The 24,028-nt window shown below is 42.9% G+C and overlaps 1 protein-coding gene across 2 annotated transcripts; it reads right to left on the reverse strand.

Moving 5' to 3' along the window:
* Nucleotides 1–401: 401 nt before the first annotated feature.
* Nucleotides 402–23,915, reverse strand: LOC122443316 (purine nucleoside phosphorylase). Of its 2 annotated transcripts, none has more exons than XM_043471348.1 (6): nt 23,553–23,915; nt 4,805–4,974; nt 2,429–2,532; nt 2,050–2,225; nt 1,768–1,958; nt 402–1,037 (listed from the first exon to the last, which is right to left on the reverse strand). In XM_043471348.1, exons 1-6 carry the CDS (start codon nt 23,576–23,578, stop codon nt 820–822), a joined length of 885 nt encoding a protein of 294 aa, XP_043327283.1. In that variant the 5' UTR covers nt 23,579–23,915; the 3' UTR covers nt 402–819. The 2 variants fall into 2 exon arrangements, with proteins under 2 accessions (XP_043327283.1, XP_043327282.1); XM_043471347.1 differs by lacking the exon at nt 23,553–23,915 and adding an exon at nt 6,862–7,037.
* Between the last annotated feature and the right edge of the window lie 113 nt (nt 23,916–24,028).

Genomic DNA, 24,028 nt, shown 5'->3' on the forward strand with positions numbered 1-24,028 from the left:
ATGTTTGGGTGAGGGAACTGAACGAAATCAATAGGAAATACAACTAGGGCTTAACAAGGAAGTGGCAACTATGGAACACAAGCTGAGATCAGTAAACTAATTCAGATATTCACGAGCAGACAGAAACTACCAGAAAGCAAAGGGACAGAGGAAGACTGATCAGAGGGAAGTAGCCATCAGGTGCCAGAAGTTAGCCTTTCCTTATCTTCTAGCACTTTCTCTCACTTTCACCTCTTTGCCTTTGCTTCATCCTACCCTGAATTCACATACCACCTCATCTCTCTTCTTCGCTGTCTGAGAAGCACAGAGTCAAACAAAATGTGGTCTCATGATTGGTTTCATGTCACTCTCGGCCCATACTCCCAACCTTATCCCAAATTACATAAAAATGAATAAATTATTTCATCTTTCTCTTTATTCTCAAAATATAATAATATAAAAATCCAAAAGGAATAGGCTGTTCCCTGTATGGTCTCCAGTGCTCTGAGGAGGCAGAACTGAGCCCCGAGGAATGTGAGAGGACCATCTTGAGCCAGTAATGGTTACTGTGCTGAGTTCTAGGGCCCCAAACCAAATCCTTGGATGCGTGGAAGGGCTTGGGCTCGAGTTCTTGAAGAGGAATAGGAGTGGAAATCATTTTGAGATGACAAACTGGCCAGAAGAGGGCTCAGCACCAGTAAGGTCTGGTGGGAGAAGCAGGGAAGGTGACCCTCCTTTCTGCCACCACCTAAGGCAGAGGCACGTGACGCCAGCAAGGGCTGAAATAGGCAGCAGCTCCTCGGACCCCATAACGGAGAGGCCAACCCACTCCGGGGCTGGTTAATCGGTGTGCTCGGACAGTGGAATGCTAGCCATGAGAATGAAGACAAACTGTTCCAATTTCTTCGCAGCTTGCTTCCCGGCCTCTAGTACTTCCTCGTGATTGGCCTTCCCCTGGCTTTCATAATCCAAGATGGCCTTGTTTGTGATGAGTGAGAAGCCAAAGACTCGAAGTCCACAGTGTCTTGCGACTATAACTTCTGGTACTGTGCTCATGCCTGATGTAGACAAAGAGGGAAACCAACAGTCAGAATCCCCAAATGGCCCCTAGCCTCAGCTCCATTCATCACCTCGTTGACAGTTCGACACTAAGAAAACATCCAAAGAAGCAGCTAAATTAGTGTCAAGCTTAGGTTGTTCTGTATTACCTAAAAGAGTTGGGCTTCAGGGGGCTTTACACATTTCTTATAAATATCACCATTACAATACTTTATTTCTATCTCTGCTTGTGATCATTTTAAAGTCAGTTCTAATGTCCCAATTCTATCTTCCAGCCAGAGGTATAGAAGGTGCCTATGATATTTGTTAAAATAATCAAAAACAGTTATCACATAATGGACAGTTATCACATTAGCATTACACTGGTTAAAGTCCTTGGTGCTGGGTGGTGGGTTGAGGCTACAGTGCAAACCTCCCAATCACCTTTAAAGTCAGTTAATTCAATCTTCCCTTAAAACAGACCCCTCCTTCAGTGTATCATCTAAATCTACAGTCTTTTACTCTTTTCCAACCTATTTTACCAGGATCCTCTCTTCAAGCCTCCAAGTCAAGGGAGCTCCCTGGCAATCCAGTGGTTAAGACTCTGCACTTCCAATGCAGGGACTGCAGACTCAGTCCCCGATTGGGGAACTAAGATCCCACATGCCATGCAGAGCAGCCAAAAACAAAAAGACAAAACAAAAAAGTCCCCCAAAATTACGAAGCCACCAGCCAAGTTCCCCTCCTCACCAACAGCATCCGCCCCTAGCTTCTGCAGCAGGTGACACTCGGCCACAGTCTCATAGCTGGGGCCCGCCACCATCACGTAGGTGCCTTCCTGTAACTCTCTCTGCTGCCCCATTTGTTTCCAGGTACTGTGAGCTTTCTGCCTCATATCCCGGTCGTAGGCGTCAGACATGGCAGGGAAACGAACTCCAAACCTAGAGTACAGGTTGGATTATCTCAGATTAATGGAATACAGCGAGCTCTCCCAAGCTGACCCATCTTAACAGAAAGAAGCAGGATAGATACCTTTCATCATTGGGCCCTCTGAGAGGGTTCTCACCACTGAAACCAGGTAGGTTGATGTGATCACGGATCAGCATGATATCGCCAACCTCAAATTTGGGGTTGAGCCCTCCAGCTGCGTTGGTGACCACCAGGGTCTCCACACCCATTAGCCGGAAAACCCTCACTGGGAATGTCACCTTAGAAGGGAAAGATAAAAGATCAGAGAGTTTTCTTTAAAATTTTACCAATACACCCATGCAGATAAACATGACATACATCATGAAAGAAGAGAAAGGAGGGGACCAAAAATCTACCTTGCTTAAGCAGCTAGGTAGTAAAATAGGATAGAGAGCTCCATCTCCCTTCTTCCAGACCCAATCGGCTTGTGCCCCTGTTTTACCTTCCAGAGCGGGTAGCCTTCATACATGTGGAACCTGCCCTGCATCACCACACAGGCTCTGCCATTCAAGATCCCAAACACCAGTCGACCAACATGACCTGGCACTGTATACAGAAAAGAGAAGGAAATGCATGGAATGATGCTTTCATACAACATATATCCACTGAGCACCTACACTGGCCCAACTCACTGTGTTCAACATGTGAGGGTATAATTAACCAATAGAAAACATCATCCTCTCCACTTTCAGAAAGTTTAAGTCTGGTGGGGGTGTGTTCAGTTGCCTCAGTCATGTCCAGCTCTTTGTGACCCCATGGACTGTAGCCCACCAGGCTCCTCTGTCCATGGGACTCTCTAGGCGAGAATAATGCTGGAGTAGGTTGCTATTCCCTTCCCCAGGGGATCTTCCCAACTTAAGGACTGAACCAGGTCTCCTGTACTGCAGGTGGATTCTTTACTACTGAACCACTGGGGAAGCCACTGGTGGGGGAGACAGAAATTAATCGTAAACTTAGACACAAGTACACTCTGAGATTAGAGCGATGGGGATAAAGATGTTCAATGTGAATATACACCAGTTACTTTTTAAAGAAACTTTAAAAGAATGAGAAAGTCATAATGCAAGAGAATAAAAGAATAAGTGGGTAATAGAATAGTGGGTAAAAATTGAGTAAGTGGGTAATAATGAATGCAGTGAGTGTTGTAATCATAGACCTCTTTTCCAAAATTTTCAAAACTCTCAAAATGCATATTCTTATGACCATAACTAAGCTATATGCTTCCTCACTCTTGAAAGGAAGCTCATGGTATAGTCTAGCTTCCTAAAAAGGCTATGAACAAGGAAAGGGGCCGACATTGAACCCATACAAGTCTTTTTTGTGACTCCCAAAATAATCCTGTGGGAATACATGCCCTGTATGTGACACGTAGGGGTGTGGGACTGCAAAGATAACTCCTCATACAGACATAGTAACAATTATTACTATTTCTCTCATCTAACATTTCTCCTTTAAGGGACATGGCCAACCTATCCCTTAGGGAATGAATGGTCTGGGAGAAGAGTCAAAATAGAGGGAGAGTTCAGGGGTACTCAGAGATTGAGGAGCATATAAAAAAGTTACCTGTAATAGAGCAGAGGTGATACAGTTAGGAAAGCCCAAATAGAGTATAAAAAACAAGTTGAAAAAAAAAATAAGTTGACAAAGTTTAAAAAGCTTAATCCACTTTTCACTGAGTGCCGTGCCCTTGTCATTGGGGGTAGAGTGGCAGATGGAGCCAAAGTCATTTCCATCTCCCTTAGAAAACTTTGCACTCCCTTCTCTCTATTATTTCCTTCTCCAACCCTATTGCCACTCCCCGCTCTGGTCTCCTAGTCTTGTTCCAAAGGGAATGAAAAATATCTGTTAAGTCTTAACTCTCCAGGGAAAAGAGGAAGGAAAGTACAATCTGAAAAATTAATAATAAACCAACAAAAGTTGGTCCTGAGAAATTAATAAATAAACCAAATAAACTACCCTTGTCCTTGGCCAAGTAAACTTGGCTGTTTCTCACCTGACCCTCTTCTAAGCCTCACCCTTGGCATGAGGAACCTCCTCAATCAGGGATGGAACCCAGGCCCTGCAGTGAAGTGTGGAGTATTAGCCACTGGACCTCCAGGGAAGTCTGGCCTTGGAGCCTCTGGCTGCTACTGAGATGCTAGATATACTCTCCTCAAATCCCTCAGAGCTCCACTATGCAGAGGGGGCCCTTCCCTGCCCCCGACAAAGGTCAGTGTGAACCAAGTCTTGTGTATTCATATATTACCTGGGTATTTGTCTGCAAGAACATGGCAGTCGGTGTGTTCATTTGTTGGCATGTACCAGTGCGTGCCTTATTCTAGGCTTATTCTACAGCCTTATTCTAGGCTGTAGCTAGAGCTGGGGAGATTGAGATCAGCAGGAACACACAGGACAGGGTGAGCGTGGGAGTGGGGGCTGACTTTGTCCCGGGAGGTTACAGGCACATCTTTTTCCACTTAGGATACAGACTGAAAGAAACGAGCGAGGTGTATGAGGACGTGGTGACCACGGTGTGTGGGGGGAAGGATGTCTAGGGGATGTGTTGTAAAGCTTTGAGGAGCTGAGTCATTAAGGCGTAGGAAACACGTCATCACACAGGAACAGTGACACACACACACACGCCCTGTCTGTTAGAATGTTTCTACTGGAGGAATTTCTTTCTAAAGTCATTCTGATTCTTGATGGGTTTTTTCCCTCTTTCACAACAGTTGTTGCTAGTCAAATGCTATAGAGGAAACCCAGGACCATGGGTAGAAGCCCTCCCATCACAGTTCCATCAGCACCCCTCAGTCCCATCCCTCCTTCCCTTTGCCAGTACCTGTACTTTTGGGAAAGTTTGGTATTTCACTGTAGTCAAAGGTCTGGGCTTGAGTTAATCTTTTAATCAGACCTCCTAACCCAGAACCACAGATCAATGCCACTTGAGGTCGGTGTTCAGTGCGAGACAAGAGCCATTTTGCAGTGTCTTGATAATCTTCATATGTATATCTAGGTGGAAAAAATGGAAAACCAAGGTGAGATTACTCCCAACCCAAGGGTATCATAAAATAATAACCTTCAGTGTAGAAAGGCTGGCAGGGGTACCAAGGTGACAGGCGATACAGAAGTTGGCCAAGGAGCTAGACCAAGCTACTGCACAAAGAAGCAAATCCAGACCACAATTCTGGTTGTCAAGAGCTGGGGGATAGCTGACTGTTTAAGTTTCTCAGCAGCAGCTTGTGAACACTACAGGCTCTGGAGCCCACCTTTACAGATGGATCATTCTGGGGAGAGGCCCCAGAATCTCTGTTTCTTACCAAAGTGCCTCAGGTAATTTTCATCCGAAAACCAGGTTTCATAATTCTGGCCTAGAGGGAAGCAGAACTCTATCTGGATTATAGTCCCAATTTTATCTTTTTAAGCAAGTAACTTGTGCTTCAAATTCTTTCCTCTAGGGTAAATAAAGCAAGGAAATGTGACTGGCCTCACCTATTGTATTAGGCTCTGTTTGAAAATGAATTAAAAACTTGCCTACAAGCTCCAAAGACCTTTGAGTCCATAAAATCATGGTACAGGTCCACAGAACTTGAAACCTCCCCCCCCTTTTTTTAAACAACTCTTCCCCCTGCCTGTATTTTTCCTCCCTGCCTTCTCCCATCTTTCCTTTTCTTCATCAAGATCCAAGGTCCTTTGCCTTTCAGAGACCTAAATAGACATAACCAGACATCCCCAAGAATCAACTGGGAATTTTTCTACAATTCTAGTCCAGTTCTCTCATACCTATCTGGAAAAAACAAGAAGGGAGGTGGGGAGACTGAGGTGTGACAGAGCTGAACACAACTAACTAACCAAACCTCCAGAGGAAACCTTTTTTTTTTTTTCTCAAAAGTACTGCCTTGGAAACCAGATGACATACACTGGGCTACCCTCAGGCAAGTACCTGGACAAGGGACAGGGTGGGGGCAATAGAAATGGGGTCAAAGGATGATGGAGATGAGAGAAGCAGTGAGATGGTAAAAATTAAATATCATCCCAAAAGGTGCAAAGTAAAGTAAATAACTGAAGCCTTGGCCCATCAAGCACGTCGGAGCCACAGCTTACAGGACTTCCTCCTTAGCCTCAATATCCCAAGAATGCCCCGAATCCCTGGGCACCCTAAAGCCACTGTGATCCCTAATGCTGGGTAGGGATTTCAAGGACCAAAGCCGAAATAAAGGTTTTTAAAAGCAAGGGCGCGAGGGAGTGCGGGGTAGTGGGGGGGGGGGGGGTAAGGGTGGGGGAGGGGTGGCAGGGAATGGGAAGGATCTGTTGCTGTTTCATGAGTAAGAATTTCCTTTTCTTGGAGAAGCCATCCGCAACTTAATTGGACCTCCAACTTGGAGGGAAGAGGTGTTCCCGAGGGACGAGGAGTACACTCTCTCCTCTGAAGGACGAACTCTAGATACCGGCACCAAAAGTGCCTCGCGGCTTTCCCTACACTCTCGAATCGGAATCTGTGACGAGCACATGGGTTGAGAAGACCTCTTCCCCATGTGTGGGTGGAGGAGCACGCTCTCTCTATACTCACGTCTCAGTAAGTGCGTGAGCCAGCGCACGCACACACACACCGGCTCTTTTGGGAAGCAGACCACAGTTTACTAACCTGTTCCCTTCCTGCTCTGGTGGCGCCACCCTGCTCGATTCCCGCGCGCGCCCCTGCCAGGGCCGGCCTCACCACCGCTCGGCTGCCTTGCGCCTGATACCGGGCTCCCAGCCAGGCCTCTCTGCATCTCTGGGGCACTCTTTCCCTCTCTTGGCCCTCTCGAGACCCAGAGTGCTGTGTTTTCAGGGCTCGAAGATAGCTATTTCCTCTCCCCAGGGGCTTCCTGGGTTCCCTGGGCCTGGTCCCCGCCTTACCCGTTCTCCATGGTCCCGCAGACGCCCTCTCGATGAGTGTGCCCTTCTCCGTTCATATCTGCTCCGTGGAGCTGAGCTGGCTTCGGTCACCGAGTGTTACCCACACAGTTAGCGCACTGTTTGCACCGCGCTGGCTCATTATATCCCCAGCGCCGGAGTCCCCAGCCAATGGCAAGCGAGTACGCAGCCGGCTTCGTCTCCATGGTGACCTGCCCAACTCAATAGCCCCGAGCAAGGCTGTAAATCTAATCTGAGTTCTTTCCAGACGCAGTATCTTCCTCTAGCAGTACTTTACCTTAGGCGGAGGGGGGAGGGGAGGCGGGGCGGAGGGAGGTGGGAGCATCCCGCGTTGTGCCTCTGCACCCAGTCCTTACAGCATGTCGGGAGTTTACAGCACGGAAGCCTGTGCGGGAAGAGGGCTGAAAGTCCGGGAGCAGAGCCTCTAACCATCTGTCTGCAACCCCATTCCTGACGGTGTCTACAGCAAATCATGAGAGACTTGAAAAGAGGAAAATGTAAACCTTAGATCCTGCAAACTCAGAATAAAATTAAGTAGCCTCTGTCTGAATTCCTTCCTGAACAAAGGAAAAAGGGTCGATTTTACTTCCCTGGTGACTCAGATGGTAAAGAATCCGCCTGCAGTGCGAGAGACCTGGGTGCACCCCCTGGGTGGGAAGAGCCCCTGGAGACGGGAACAGCTACCCACTCCAGTATTCTGGTCTGGAGAATTCCGTGGACTCTAAGCCCATGCACTGGAGAAGGGAATGGCAAACCACTTCAGTATTCTTGGCTTGAGAACCCCATGAAATGTGACACTGAAAGATGAACTCCCCAGCTAGGTAGGTGCCCAATATACAGGGGACCTACCCTATATATAGTCTTTGCGCCGCCATGGACTGTAGCCCACCAGGTTCCTCCATCCATGGGACTCTGCAGGCAAGAATACTGGAGTGGGTTGCCATTTCCTTCTCCAGGGAATCTTCCAGACCCAGGGATCAAACCCAGGTCTCCCACATTGTAGCAGGCACTTTAACCTCTGAGCCACCAGGAAAGCCCATATATAGTCCATGAGGTCACAAAGAGTAGAACAAGACAACAAATTTCACTAGCGATTAGACTGATGTGGAGGTTATAGGATTTGGAAAAAACATATAGCCCTACCATAGAGACTATAGGCTGCCTCAGGCCAAATTACAAGGAGGGAGCACAGCCCCATCCATCAGCAGAATATTGGATTCAAAATTTATTAAACAAGGCCCTGCCCTTCAGAGCAAGACTCAGTTTTCCCCACAGCCAGTCCCTCCCATCAGGAAGCTTGCACAAGTCTTTTATCCTCATCCATCAGAAGGCAGACAGAATGAAAACCACAGTCACAGAAAACTAACCAAAATGATCACATGGATCACAGCCTTCTGTAACTCATTGAAACTATAAGCCAGGCAGTGTAGGTCCACCCAAGACAGATGAGTCATGTCTGACAAAATGTGGTCCATTGGAGAAGGCAATGGCAAACCACTTCAGCATTCTTGCCTTGAGAACCCCATGAATAGTATGAAAAGACAAAAAGACAAGACACTGAAAGATGAAGCCCCCCCAGATTGGTAGATGTACAATACGCTGCTGGAGGAGAGAGGAGAAATAGCTCCAGATAGAATGAAGAGGCTGAGCCAAAGCAGAAATGATGCCTAGTTGTGGATGTGTCTGGTGGTGAAAATAAAATTCAATGCTGTCAAGAACAACATTGCATAGGAACCTGGAATGTTAGGTACATGAATCAAGGTAAATTGGAAGTGGTCAAATAGGAGATGGCAAGAGTGAACATTAATCTTTTAGGAATCAGTGAACTAAAATGAATGAGAATGGATGAATTTAACTCAGAAGACCAATATATCCACTACTGTGGGCAAGACTCTCTTAGAAGAAATGAAGCAGTCCTCATAGTCAAAAAAAGAGTCTGAAATGCAATATTTGGGTGCAATCTCAAACATGACCAGAATGGTCTCAGTTCGTTTCCAAGGCAAACCATTCAATATCACAGTAATCCAAGTCTATGCCCCAAACACTAATGTTGAAGAAGCTGATGTTGACTAGTTCTATGAAGACCTACAAGACCTTTTAGAACACCAAAAAAAAAGATGTCCTTTTCATCATAGGGGATTAGAATGCACAAGTAGGAAGTCAAAAGATACCTGGAGTAATGGGCAAGTCTGGCAAGTACAAAATGAAGCAGGCCAAAGGCTAACGGAGTTTTGACAAGAGAACGCCCTGGCCATAGCAAACACTGTCTTCCAACAACACAAGGAAATGACTCTACACATGGACATCACCAGATGGTCAATATCAAAATCTGATTTTATTTGCAGCTGAAGTTGGAAAAGCTCTAAACAGCGAGCAAAAATAAGACCTGGAGCTGTCTGTGGCTCAGATCATCAGCTCCCTGTTGGAAAATCCAGGCTTAAATCGAAGACAGTAGGGAAAACCACTAGGCCATTCAGGTCTCACCTAAATCAAATCCCTTACGATTATACAGTGGAAGTGACAAACAGATTCAAGGGATTAGATCTGATAGAAAGAGTACCTGAAGAACTATGGACAGAGGGTAACATTGTACAGGAGGCAGTGATCAAAACCATACCCAAAAAAGAAATACAACAAGGCAAAATGGTTGTCTGAGGAGGCCTTACAAATAGCTGAGAAGAGAAGAGAAGTGAAAGGCAAAGGAGAAAAGGAAAGATATACTTATCTGAATGCAGAGTTCCAAAGAATAGCAAGGAGAGATAAGAAAGCCGTCTTAAGTGAATGATGCAAAGAAACAGAGGAAAACAATAGAATAGGAAAGACTAGAGATACCAGGGGAACATTTCATGCAAAGATGGTCACAATAAATGACAGAAACAGTATGGACCTAAAAGAAGCAGAAGATAAGAAGAGATGGTAAGAATACACAGAAAAACTATACAAAAAAGATCTTAATGACCCAGATAACCATGATGGTGTGGTCACTCACCTAGAGCCAGATATGGTGGACTCCGAAGTCAAGTGGGCCTCAGGAAGCATCACTATTAACAAAGTTAGTAGAGGTGATGAAATTCTAGCTGAGCTATTTCAAATCCTATAAGATGATGCTGTGAAAGTGCTGCACTCAATATGCCAGCAAATTTGGAAAACTCAGTAGTGGCCACAGGACTGAAAAAGGTCAGTTTTCATTTTAATCCCAAAGAAGGGCAATGCCAAAGAATGTTTAAACTACCCCACAATTGCACTCATTTCACATGTTAGCAAGGTAATTCTCAAAATCCTTCAAGCCAGACTTCAACAATACGTGAACTGAGAACTTCCAGATGTACAAACTGGATTTAGTAAAGGCAGAGGAACCAGAGATCAAATTGCCAACATCCATTGGCTTGTAGAAAAAGCAAGAGAATTCCAGAAAAACATCTACTTCTGCTTCATTGACTACGCTAAAGCCTTTGACTGTGTGGATCACAGTAAATTGAGGAATATTCTTGAAGAGATGGGAATGCCAGACCACCTTACCAGAAACCTGTATGTGGATGAAGAAGCAACAGTTAGAACCAGACATGAAACAACAGACTGGTTCAAACTTGGGAAAGGTGTATGTCAAGGCTGTATATTTCCACCCTGCTTATTTAAGTTCTATGCAGAGTACATCATATGAAATACTGGGCTGGATGAAATGCAAGCTGGAATCAAGATTGCCTGAAGAAATATCAATAACTTCAGATATGCAGATGTCTCATCACTTCCCCATCATTAGATGGGGAAACAATGGAAACAGTGACAGACTATTTTCTTGGGCTCCAAAATCCCTGCAGCCAGTGAGTGCAACCATGAAATTAAAAGATGCTTGCTCTTTGGAAGAAAAACTATGACAAACCTAGACAGCATATTAAAAAGCAGAGACATCACTTTACTGACAAAAGGTCTGTCTAGTCAAAGTTAGTCAAAGCTCCGTATAGTCAAAGACTACTGGTTTTTCCAGTAGTCATGTATGGGTGTAAGAGTTGGACCATAAAGAAGGCTGAGCTCCAAAGAATTGATGCTTTTGAACTGTGGTGTTGGAGAAGACTCTTGAGAGTCCCTTGGACAACAAGGAGATCAAACCAGTCAAATCTAAAGGAAATCACCCCTGAATATTTATTGGAAGGACTGACGCTGAAGCTAAAGCTCCAATGCTCAGCCACCTGATGGGAAGAGCCGACTCATTGGAAAAAACCCTGATTCTGGGTAAGATTGAGGGTGGAAAGAGAAGGGGGCAACAGAGAATGAGATAGTTGGATTGTGTCTTCAGCTTAATGGACATGAGTTTGAGGAAACTCAGGGAGATAGTGAAGAACAGGGAAGCCTGGCATGCTGCAGTCCATGGTGTCGCAAAGAGTTGGACACATCTGAGCAACTGAACAACAACAATCAGGGGTCTAAATCTAGGCCCAGAGGAGAAGAAAAGGTTCTAGCGGCAAGAATTCCCAGATCCTCACAGGAGCATGCAGCAAATCCCCTTCTCCAGGTGTTTTCAACCAAATTCCTTATGGGTATTAAGCTTTGGGATTCAGTAATGAGAAATATTCCGATAATTGTGTATGGATGTGACAGTTGGATCATAAAGAAAGCTGAGTGCCAAAGAGTTGATGCTTTTGAACTGTGTTGTTGGAGAAGATTCTTGAGAGTCCCTTGGACTGCAAGGAGATCAAACCAGTCAATCTTAAAGGAAATCAGTCCTGAATACTCATTGGAAGGACTGATGCTGAAGCTGAAACTCCAATATTTTGGCCACCTGATGCGAAGAACTGACTCATTGGAAAAGACCCTGATACTGGGAAAGATTAAAGACAGGAGAAGGGGATGACAGAGGATGAGATGGTTGGATGGCATCACTGACTCAATGGACATGAGTTTGAGTAAACTCCAGGAGTTGTTGATGGATAGGGAAGCCTGGCATGCTGCAGTCCATGGGGTCGTAAAGAGTTGGACATGACTGAGCAACTGAACTGAACTGAACTGAATGAGAAATAGGAATTTCCCCCTTGTTCCCCAAATTATGTCATTTATAAAATATTTCCATACATTCTTTACTCATTATTATGGATATATTTTTTAAAAGTTTTTGAATACAAAATAAATAATAGTATTTACAAAGAATAGTAGTCTGTAACAGATAGTCAATGCTGTAAACTGTCAGTGAACATTATTGGGTGGTATTCTAATAGCAAGCAAAATACAGCTCTCAGTCTATTTTGGTAAATAAGGTTTATTGGAACACACACACACACACAATCACACACAATTTCTGGATCCTTGACACAGACAAAGGATCGGGACAGGGTGGGGATCAGATGAGAAAATGACTGACAGTTTCTTGATTTACACAATAATTGATGCAAGGAATTCAGATTAGAGAAGAACTCTTCCCCCAAATGAAAATTTTTGTAACAGAACTACTAAATATAACATCTTTGTAAGAATTCAGCTATTTTCTGCCCCTACTTTTATAAGTTTAACCAAATTCACATCAAATCACAAATCAATGGTCCTTGCTTAGTTATTGGAATCCTCCACCTATTTCCACCCTCCTGAACGCAAACCTTTCCTTCTGGCCTTTTTACCCAACACCATGGCCCAAACCAATGTTTCCCAGCCCCATTTCTATCTCATTCATGTAACAAATACTTACTGAGCATCAACTATGTACTAGAACTGTTCTTGTGTTAGGAACATAAGAATAATGACAATATGGGTGCATATTCAGTTGTGGATGACTCTTTGCAACCCCATGGACTGCAGCCAGCCAAGATCTTCTGTTCATGGAATTTTCCAATATATATAAAAACAAAAATAACATATATAAAGAACTGAGTGCAGTGTCAAATGACTGATTTATTCTATCACTATTATTGATATCACTATTATTATTATTATTTTCCTTATTCATCCAGTAATTTTAGCAAAGGTAACAAATGGGTGGTCTAAAAGTAATGTTTCACCTTAGAAATGTGTGTACAATTGAGACATGGAAAGCATGATTTTGAATGATGGATAAGTTCAATCATAAGAAAAAAATCAGCCCAGGGATAATATCTATCAATATTCAATTGCTGAAGGGTTTTTGTGGGGTTTTTTTTTTTCTTTTAATTTTCTTGGTTGTGCCACATGTCATATGTGATCTTAGTTCACCAACTCATATCCCTTACGTTGGAAGCATGGAGTCCTAACCAGTGGACCACCAGGGAAGTCTATGAAAGGTTTTTTTAATTTATTTTTTAAAATTTTATTTATTAATTTACTTTTGGCTGCTCTGGGTTTTCGTCGGTGCACGCAGGCTTTCTCTACTTTTGAGCAGGGACTACTCTTCCTTTTGAAGCTCTGGCCTCTTGTTGCAGTGGCTTCTCTTATCGCAGAGCACACAGACTTAGTTGCTCCGTGGCATGTGGGATCTTCCCGGGTAAGGGATCAAACCTGTGTCCCTTGCATTGGCAGGCAGATTCTTAACCACTAGACCATCAGGAAAGTAAAACAACATTCTTGTTAAACACCCCGAATCCAATTCAGTTTACTCAAAAGACAAGAACAGAACATAATTATATCTAAAAACACAAACTTAATCAATTATTATTATTTTTGCTGTACCACTCAGCTTGTGGGATCCTAGCTCCTGACCGTAAATTGAACCAGGCCCTTGGCAGTGAAAGCACCAAGTCCTAACCACTGGACTGCCTGGGAATTCCCTTAATTAAGTTTGTTTTTTGTTTTGTTTTACTTTAATACTTTTTTATTTGGCTGCACCCAGTCTTAGTAGCGGTACTTGGGACCTTTGAGCTTTGTTGCGGCATGTAGGATCTTCAGTTGTGGTGTATGGGATTTGTTCCCTGACCAGGGATTGAGCCCAGGCCCACAGCATTGGAAGTACAGAGTCTTAGCCACTGGCAACTGGGAAAGTTCCTTAATCAATTAATTTTAATGGTCTCTGTCTAAAGTAAGTGAAGATGATCTGCAATATATCTATAAAAGGAAAACTGGGGAACAAGACTCAATCTTCTGTAGTGTTTTTCCAGTGTCATTCAAGGAAGAGTCGGCAGTATATATAAACATTCTGGGCACCAAAGAAATGTGTGATTATATAAAAGGCAAGGACAATTTATCAGATTGCACCTTGGCCAGGGTCACATAACCTTCAGAACCACACAACATACTTTATTCTGAATTCAAGTATAGAAACCAAACTTCTATACACAATCATTTGAACCCTAACCTTTTTAATCTCAAATTCACCAATGGCCTAGTGAGAAGTCTTCCCTATGAGGCCCAGCAGGCCTCTTCAGAACACATTTTAGTGGTCTATCCACCAGAAGGTCCCAGGCCCCAGATCGCCTCAAACCCTACCTCAGTTCCCTTCCTACCCCAAAACTTGGTTGGTTAACATCTCTCACTACTTTCCACAGGATTTTTTTTTCCTCACAGGATTTTTACCTTTAAAGGGAACAGATTTAGACATTCTGTCTGTGTGTGTATTTGGGGTGCTAAGAACACTGGTATACAGCTAATACGTAATGGTCCCATATGTGAAATATCTATTAAATGTCTCTTATTTCTCTTCAGGCCATCACAAGCCAAGTCTCCACACTCCATTTTGATCTGTTTTCAATATCCCAGTCCAGAGGTTTCCAGTTCCTCAGTTAATAGGGCACTTAGGATCTCAGCAATTTTTTCACAGCCCCTCTAGATAAAAGAAACACCTAAGAGTTTTGCTTGGAGCCTGACAACTTAGGAACCATTTGAAAAAAAAAACACACACATAAGTTAAAAGAAAATATTTTTTTTTCTTAAATAAGCACAAATAGTTACTAATGGACTGTGTGTGCCTGTTGGGCCCTGCCCAACTTCAAAAACCTTGGAATCCAGCACTTTTACCCTCATTTCCTGTTTCATGCTGATTTTCACACAGTTATTTTTTTTATCAAAGGGACCTCCTAAAGTCTGACTTTGCAAAGATATTTTATTATCAAAAGAAATGTAGCACAGTCCAATGTTCAAATTGTGAACTGCCTTGACCTAGCAGTTTGCATAGCACACGAGAGATATGTCAGATATTGCTGTGTTTCCCTTAAATTTTTTAAATATCCCATGGTACCCCTGTGGATTTGCCCCTTGGCACAGAGTCTGAGAACTATGGCCCCAGGGCACTCCTTGCCACCTTGTTCCTAAACGTGTCCTGTAAATGAATGAACTCTAATCAAACTACTTGTGAATTCCATGGGATAAATTCCATCTCCACTCCTTACCTACCAGTTGTGTGATCCAAAACAAGTAAAATAAATCTTGTTATGCCTCAGTTTTCTCACCTGTTAAATGGTGATAATAATGGTATTTATTCTCATTGCAAGGATTAAATAAAATGCCAGTTAAATGTTCAGATAAGTGCCTGGACTTACAGTAAGCACACAGAAAATATTGATTATTATTTTTTATTTCTCTAGGCCATCTAAACATGAATTGGATCAGAACAAAAACTAGAGGTATGCCCAGCCCATTAGCAGCAACTCTAACCCTGCATTGTTTAAAACAGAAGCCACTAGCCAAATGTGACTATTTAAATTTAATAAAATTGAAGGGCAAAATTAAGAAGATAAAAATTAGTTCTGAGTTATACTAAGCATATCCCAACTGCTCCAAAGCCACAAGTGGCTAGTGTCTACCACACTGCATAGCATAGAAATATTTCAATCATTACAGAAAATTCTATTGCATAAGACTTTTCTTATCTTTTCTAGTTACTGCTACCCTGTATCCACATTTTAAAAACCTAGAACTATGTTTTATTCTGTATTTGTAAGGTTCCTGTAGTCAGGAACCAAACAGTCATCAACTTTAGGGTGATTTTGGCTCATTACTCCCTTATTACCCCTTTTCTATCTTCTTCTCATGCCTCCTTCTACTTCTGAGGGACTCCCATGGCCAGGCACCCATGCAGTAACACATCCAGCTTCGATGCTCAATATCAAGGAAACTGGGGAATGGAAGTGGCGGGCTCTAAATCACCAAATATTGGCTTATGGAGAGGAAAGATGTCTCAAGTTAGTGACTCCCAGTGGCAACATTTATAGAAGCAGGCTCAACATCTTAGGATGTTGTGAGAAACAGACTTAAGGGACTAGATCTGACAGACAGAGTGCCTGATGAACTATGGATGGAGGTTCGTGACTTTGTACTGGAGACACGGATCAAGACCATCCCCAAGAAAAAGAAATGAAAAAAAGCAAAATGGCTGTCTGAGGAGGCCTTACAAATAGCTGTGAAAAGAAGTGAAAAGCAAAGGAGAAAAGGAAAGATATTCCCATTTGAATGCAGAGTTCCAAAGAATAGCAAGGAGAGATAAGAAAGCCTTCCTCAGAGATCATGCAAAGAAATAGAGGAAAACAATAGAATGGGAAAGACTAGAGGTTTCTTCAAGAAAATTAGAGATACCAAGGGAACATTTCATGCAAAGATGGGCACAATAAAGGACAGAAATGTTAGGGACCTAACAGAAGCAGACGATATTAAGAAGAGGTGGCAAGAATACATAGAATTGTACCAAAAAGATCTTCACGACCCAGATAATCACAGTGGTGTGATCAGTCACCTAGAGCCAGACATCCTGGAATGTGAAGTCAAGTGGGCCTTAGGAAGCATCACTACAAACAAAGCTAGTGGAGGTGATGGAATACCAGTTGAGCTCTTTCAAATCCTGAACGATGATGCTGTGAAAGTGCTGCATTCAATATGCCAGCAAATTTGGAAAACTCAGCAGTGGCCACAGGACTGGAAAAGGTCAGTTTTTATTCCCAATCCCAAAGAAAGGCAATGCCAAAGAATGCTCAAACTACCACACAATTGCACTCATCTCACATGCTAGTAAAGTAATGCTCAAAATTCTCCAAGCCAGGCTTCAGCAATACGTGAACCGTGAATTTCCAGATGTTCAAGCTGGTTTTAGAAAAGGCAGAGGAACCAGAGATCAAATTGCCAACATCCACAAAAAAAAAAAAAAAGCAAGAGAGTTCCATAAAAACATCTATTTCTGCTTATTGACTATGCCAAAAGCCTTTGATTGTGTGGATCACAATAAACTGTGGAAAAATTCTCAAGATGGGAATACCAGACCACCTGACCTGCTCCTTTTGAGAAATCTGTATGCAGGTCACGACAAGCAGTTAGAACTGGACATGGAACAACAGACTGGTTCCAAATAGGAAAAGGAGTACGTCAAGGCTGTATATTGTCACCCTGCTTATTTAACTTATATGCAGAGTACATCATGAGAAATGCTGGGCTGGATGAAGCACAAGCTGGAATCAAGATTGCCGGGAGAAATATCAATAACCTCAGATATGCAGATGACACCACCCTTATGGCAGAAAGTGAAAAAGACTAAAGAGCCTCTTGATGAAAGTGAAAGAGGAGAGTGAAAAAGTTGGCTTAAAGCTCAACATTCAGAAAACTAAGATCATGGCATCCAGTCCCATCACTTCATGGCAGATAGATGGGGAAACAGTGGAAACAGTGTCAGACTTTATTTTTCTGGGTTCCAAAATCACTGCAGATGGTGACTTGCAGCCATGAAATTAAAAGACGCTTACTCCTTGGAAGGAAAGTCATGACCAACCTAGACAGCATATTAAAAAGCAGAGACATTACTTTGCCAACAAAGGTCCATCTAGTCAAGGCTATGGTTTTTCCAGTGGTCATGTATGGATGTGAGAGTTGGACCATAAAGAAAGCTGAAGAATTGATGCTTTTGAACTGTGGTGTTGGAGAAGGCTCTTGAGAGTCCCTTGGACTACAAGGAGATCCAACCAGTCCATTCTAAAGGAGATCAGTCCTGGGTGTTCATTGGAAGGACTGATGTTGAAGCTGAAACTCCAATACTCTGGCCACCTGATGTGAAGAGCTGACTCATTTGAAAAGACCCTGATGCTGGGAAAGATTGAGGGCAGGAGGAGAAGGGGATGACAGAGGATGAGATGGTTGGATGGCATCACTGACTCGATGGACATGGGTTTGGGTGCACTCCGGGAGTTGGTGATGGACAGGGAGGCCTGGCATGTTGTGGTCCATGGGGGTCACAAAGAGTCGGACACGACTGAGCGACTGAACTGAACTAAGGCAGGAAACGTGTTTATTCCTGCCTCTTGCCTGAAATTTCTTATTCTCTCTATATCACAAGACAGATGTTTGCCTAGTTAAATACCTGTCCCACCATCACCAACAATCTTTTACCTTCCATTTCCTACAGTTCCTGAATTTAAAATATTATTTTAGTTTAGTTTTTATCCTGGTGGCAAAAGGATCACTTTCATTTCTGTGTGAGATCCCTACCTGTGCCTCAGTCAGTAGGCACAGTAGGAGTACCGTGACTTTAACACCCTCATTCCCAGATAGGGAAGCTGACTACACCCTAAGGAAGGGACAAAGACCTGGGGCATGGAAAGGACCTGGAACAGAAGGGAACAAAGGTTCAGAGTGATAAAGATAAATAATCTCTTAAAATTAGACCACATCGTACCCCACTCCATCCAACCCTGACACTACCCCTTATCTTGGTTAACTCACCCTGCATATTATCAAAAACATTCTTTGCCCTGGAAATGGAGTAAGGGACTGTGTTGGTTTCACATGGGTGATAAACTACCACCTCAGTAAAGGGTAAAGAAGAAACAGGGTTTGCGGAAAAGAGACATCAAATTGAGAAACCAGGTGGCAAAAGCCAGGTGGATATCTCCAGCCTCATTCTCAGTCATCTACCCAGTGTGATAGTAGTTGCCATTTGGTTGGAAGCCTGAAGAAAAAAAATGCTTCCAAATCTTTGCAGTTTCTTTTTTTATATCCTCCTGCTATGAAGTCTTATGGATTATTTCAAAATTCATATGCTGAAGCCCCAAGCCCAACTGACCATATTTGGAGACAGGGCCTTTAAAGAGATAACTAAGTTAAATGAGATCATAAGGAGCCCTAACTCCTTATAAGAAGAGGAAAAGACAGCAGGAATATCTGTGCACAGAGAAAAGTCCACTTGAGGACACAGTGGAGGAAGTGGCTATCTGCAAACCAAGAGCAGAGGCCTGTGCTGACACATTGATCTTGGGCTTCAAGGCTCCAGAACTGTGAGAAAATAAATTTCTATTGTGATAGCTCAGTTAGTAAAGAATCCGCCTGCAATGCAGGAGACCCCAGTTCGATTCCCGGGTCAGGAAGATCCCCTGGAGAAGGGAAAGGCTACCCACTCCAGTATTCTGGCCTGGAGAATTCCATGGACAGTCCATGGGGTCACAAAGAGTCAGACAAGACTGAGTGACTTTCACTTTCATTGTTTAAGCCACCCAGTCTGGGATATTTTATTATGACAGTCCCAGCAAACTAATATAATTTCATAGCCTGATTTTTCTCAATCTAAGTGAGAAACTCCCATCCTATAAGTAAAATAGCTGGTACCGGGGCTAATACTGAAACTATTTACTTGTATAGTACAGAAACCAACCAATCAGAACCAATGCCAGCCATAAAATACTTATGCTAGTCACACTGTAGTGTCTTAACTGAATATCCACCCTGCTTGGAACTACAGCTGACAATATTGCTCAGTATAGAAATTTACCTTCAAGATACAGCTCAAGGTAATTAAATCATTTACTTGTCATTTATTAAACAACTTTTATGGGCTAGGCATTGAGCATAAAAAGGGGCCCATCCCAGATACCATGCACTCTGCTACCCCTGAATTTTTGCCCTTTTCCATCTGCCTAGTAGATGATGTGAGTGCAAAAGCATTCAACCATAAATCAGAAGACCTGGATTTTTTTTAAAAAATTGTTTTACTACTCCATGCAGTGAGAGAAAGCACAAACCATGAAGAACTGAGGTGTTGTCAGTAAGAGAGTGCTAGAAAGGACTTGTTATAAAATTTGGCTTTTGTTAAGAAATTTTGAAAGGATTTAAAGAAATGAGATTTTGCTCTGGATTGGGTGCTGTCAGGAATTAGGGCAATTCTATAATTGGGTATCTAATCCATTTTATCTAGAAGCAGAGAAGACTACACAGAGGCTAAGGCTCTAATAAGTAAAGAAGTAGCAGTCATTCATATTCTCTGGAGGAGGGGCTACTGGGGATTTTTTTGGCTAGGAGAATGTTCATGTTTTGACTGTGTTCAGACCTGACTGTGGAGTGGTCTCGTTTTTAAGGAGACCTGGACTTTTAATCCCATTTCAATCTTTGCCTTGGCTTAAGTGATTCTAGCTTACAAAGCCTCAGTTTTCAGACTGCAAAATAAAAACAATCTTGCCTTCCCTGCCCAATTCACAGTGGGTTTGGAAATCAAATGAATATGGATATAAAACTGCTTTATTAACTGTGACCAAATATTATCACTACTTTTTGCATCACTCTGCCTACTGACCCACTCAAGGCAGAGCTCAAATCCAAGTTATCCATGCACAATAATATAATAATCCTTTATGTTTTTATATTGGCTTTTATATTTGTTTTTATATTTTTTTATATAGTTTTCTTTGGCTGCTCTGGATAGAAGTGATTTCCTCTTTCCTTGAATTTGTAGACTGTTTAATTCATATCCTATGAAGCATGTGTTGCACCATGAATTTCTAGATATTTAGAAATTCTAGATATCTAGAATTGGTATTTTTTCCCATGTAATAAAACATTACCTTGTTGACATTTTATTTTATTCTCTCTCTTCTTCTTTTGGTTGCATCACGTGGCTTATGTGATCTTAGTTCCCCCACAAGGGACTGAACCCAGTCCCTTGGCACTGAAAGCATGGAGTCCTAACCACTAGACTACTAGGAGATTCCCTAGTGTTGATATTTTATACTGTGAATTTTCACATTGTTATTCCTCCCTACCCAGAGTTGAAGTTTCTTAAGGAGTGTCTTTCATAAAGAGTAGATGCATAACAAATGTGTATAGATGTATTGCTTGCTGAAATTCTACCATTTATAGTAGGTTGAAAAACATGGCCATAAAATTTTGCAGCTCCTCCCATCAAGAACTGAAGTCCTAAAGAATAAAAAAAAGAATTGAAGTCTTTTCCCCCACACCTTAAATCTGGGCAGCCCTGATGACTTGCTATGACTTAGAATGAGGTAGGAATGAAGTTATACCAGTGCTTCAGCCTAGGCCTAAAAATGTCTTGCATCTTCTCCTCTCACCCTCTTGGACCGTCGCCCTAAGTTCCACCTGCCATAAGGAAGCTAGCTGAACTAGTATATACAATTGCCAGACATGTGAAGAGTCATCTTGGACCATTCAGTTCTTTTCATGAATGAGCCCAGGTGAGACCAGTGAAAGAACTGTTCAGCACATATCATTTTGTTTGGGTGCCACTTATTATGCAGCAAGAGCTAATGGAAGACCAGAAGAGGGATTCCTCACCTGCACACTGATAGGAATTTTTCCTACTTCTTTTAGGGCCCTTCTCAAAAATTACCTTGCTTTCTGGATATGGCTCTTCTGACCACTGCCAGGTTGTAATGTCACTCAGGGTGAGACAATTTACTGATCTTAGATTTCTTCTAAAGTACTATGCCTGGAACTGTATGTAGTCAGTAATGAGTCCATTTGCCAAGTACGTAACAGCTCCTTCCAAGGAAGTCTTGGAAATCAGGTCCCAAAGGAATTTATTACAAGGCACTTTCAAATGAGAGCACTTAGAGAGCTACTGTACTTCCCTTAACCCTCTCTCACACCTATATGGGTAGAGGCTAGTCTAGCATTAAAAGAGATCTGTAACATGAAACATACAAGGATTATTGCATCATACCTCTCCTTCAGTGACTCACATATCAGTCAGAAAGAATATTCTTCTTAGTGGTTAACACTCACCTCTTCATTTACTTCTCTAGCACATATTTCTATATTTAACCCATGACGAAAACATCACCAAGAGGCCAGACTACTGAAAAAAAAAAAAAAAAAGCCATTCTACTCAGCCATCCTCTAGGATTCTTGGTACTGTATCCAATTCTCCAACTCTCCCACATTTTTATAAAACTAGATAAAACGAACATCAAATATGGCTTTGGTGAGGGTGAGAAGAGTCACAAAAGAACAGGTTGTGGAATGATGTGTAACCAAGGTGCAAGTAGTGAACCCTACCACACTCTAGAGCAAACACTTGAGCATGTGTATGCCCAGAAACAACAGAAAGAACAGCAGACTCGCCTGTTCCCCGGGGAGCTACAACCCCCTCTCCATTTTGTATTCAGAGGTTCCTTAGTTCTGAATTGTCTGGGGGCCCTACCTGGCCTGGGAAAGCTGTGTCTAACAATCAGAATTCAGGTGAAGCCTCCAGCTCCTTTAGCAGCTACAAGTGCTAGAAAAGCAGCAGTTCTTTTTATGATTAAGTATCTGGGGCAGGCTTCACTTTCCTCAATGTTAGGCTCAATAGACAGGCTTCTAGCTAAACCAGTCATCGTCCTCAGAGTTGAGTTTTTCAATTTCTTGTTGCTTCATCCATTTAAGACAGTCACACTTTGGGTTATGAAATGGGGGAAATTGCAGTGTGGTTCATGTGTTGTAAAATGTTGTAATTTATGTGTTGTAACAATCACACGGGGTTGGAGAAGAAAGCTGGTCCCCAAAGGTTGGGTTTAGAGGTTACTGAGAGACCCTTAGGGTTCTGCTTTGGTTTCTTGGAAAGGATAAGGTAAAACCCTCACCTAAGGGTTTCTTCAGGGAAAGGAAGCCATTGAGAATTATTCTCAGTCAAGGAGCCCCTATGGTTAACAGACCTGCTAAAATGTTCCTATTCAAAGCAGTCAGGTATTTCCCAAGAGTATGAGCTGAACCAACTTCCTTTGATCTCTGGGTACTCCCTTCTACAACAATGAGGTCTTTCCATTCCGCACTTGGTTAACTAAAGGAAATGAGTTACACTGTGAAACAAAGATCTCTTTAAGGTGACTCACTTTTACTCTATCATCCACCATCAATTCCAGAGTAACAGTCTACTCACCCTGCATTCATATGATTAAGGAAATTCTTCTAAATAATTGCATAATAACTTTGTCCATCTGTACCTGCTCTACCCACAACAGAAAGAACCTTGAATCCTCAACAAAGTTGAAACAAAAAGTTCCTTTAAGCCACAGGAGGGAACTCTACACATTTCATTTCTGCCTGGCTACCCAGACAGAAATGGATGACCTTGATAGATTTGAAAAGTAGTCTTATTTGCTATGCAAGTAGAGGTAGGATGACTATGGAAAAACAGGAGAATGGCTAGGTGGATTGGCTGTATGTTTAAACACAGGAGCTGCTTAAGATCTTTTCCTACGCTTGTTAGAATAAACTCTGTTAGCAGTCTCGTGGCTGGTGGTGAAGTTGAGACAAGTCTAAAGACTGTCTCTACGCCAAACACGAACAAAAATATCCTTGGACTTGATTGGTAACTCAGTCAAAACACTCTTATCACGCATATATGTTTACAACTGGGGGCCAGAAAACCGAGTAAAACGATGAGACACCCCTGTAGTGACAGAAACAGATTCATGTAGAGAAAATTTCATAATTTAACCGGAGACGCTAGGAGGGTGGATTCTGCAAGGCAGCTTTCTGGAGAAGCCGGTCTTGTGTCCGGTTCGAGGTGACTTCAGCGAGGAAGACTAGGGTAAACATCTTACCGTTTTAATCCATTTCTTCCTGGCATATCTTCACTCTGACTTTTCAGAGGTATTCCTTTGAGTAGAGCGGCTAACTGTTGCCTATCCTTTCTACTCTCGGTGCCCACAACAGCGCTCACTTCCTCAGGCGTTTACTGCCGCTCTTTGAGCCACGCCCCCAGGTTCTGGGGCTAAGTTCGGGCCAATAAAGTTGCGCCCCAAGATCGCAGGCCCAGGAAGGGAAGCCTCCAGCCAATGAGAGGCCAACCATAACCGCAAAGAGTATAAAAGTCTTTTAGTGGTGTCTTCGGACCAATGAAGAGCAATGATTGTGCGCCGGTTCTGGGGGTACCAACAGATCACAGGCGGCTTCCTGAAACACGTGACCAGTGAGCTGAAGCAGCCCTGCCCCACCTCCTGGTCTGGAGGTAGCGCGATGGGCCACGCTTCCAATGGTTCGAAGAACTTCTCGTCACGTGCAGTTTTTGCAGGCCCAG

The sequence above is a fragment of the Cervus canadensis genome, chromosome 6, assembly GCF_019320065.1.
Source record: "Cervus canadensis isolate Bull #8, Minnesota chromosome 6, ASM1932006v1, whole genome shotgun sequence".
Classification (NCBI taxonomy): domain Eukaryota; kingdom Metazoa; phylum Chordata; class Mammalia; order Artiodactyla; family Cervidae; genus Cervus; species Cervus canadensis.

Excerpts from the sequence above, each read along its gene's own strand:
- LOC122443316 (XM_043471347.1), bottom strand. The coding sequence starts at position 6,917 with ATGAACGGAGAAGGGCACACTCATCGAGAGGGCGTCTGCGGGACCATG. Across the intron at positions 2,226-2,428 it reads AAGGCTACCCGCTCTGGAAG|GTGACATTCCCAGTGAGGGT; the intron begins GTAAAACAGGGG and ends TTCCCTTCTAAG. Across the intron at positions 1,959-2,049 it reads AGAGGGCCCAATGATGAAAG|GTTTGGAGTTCGTTTCCCTG; the intron begins GTATCTATCCTG and ends CCTGTACTCTAG.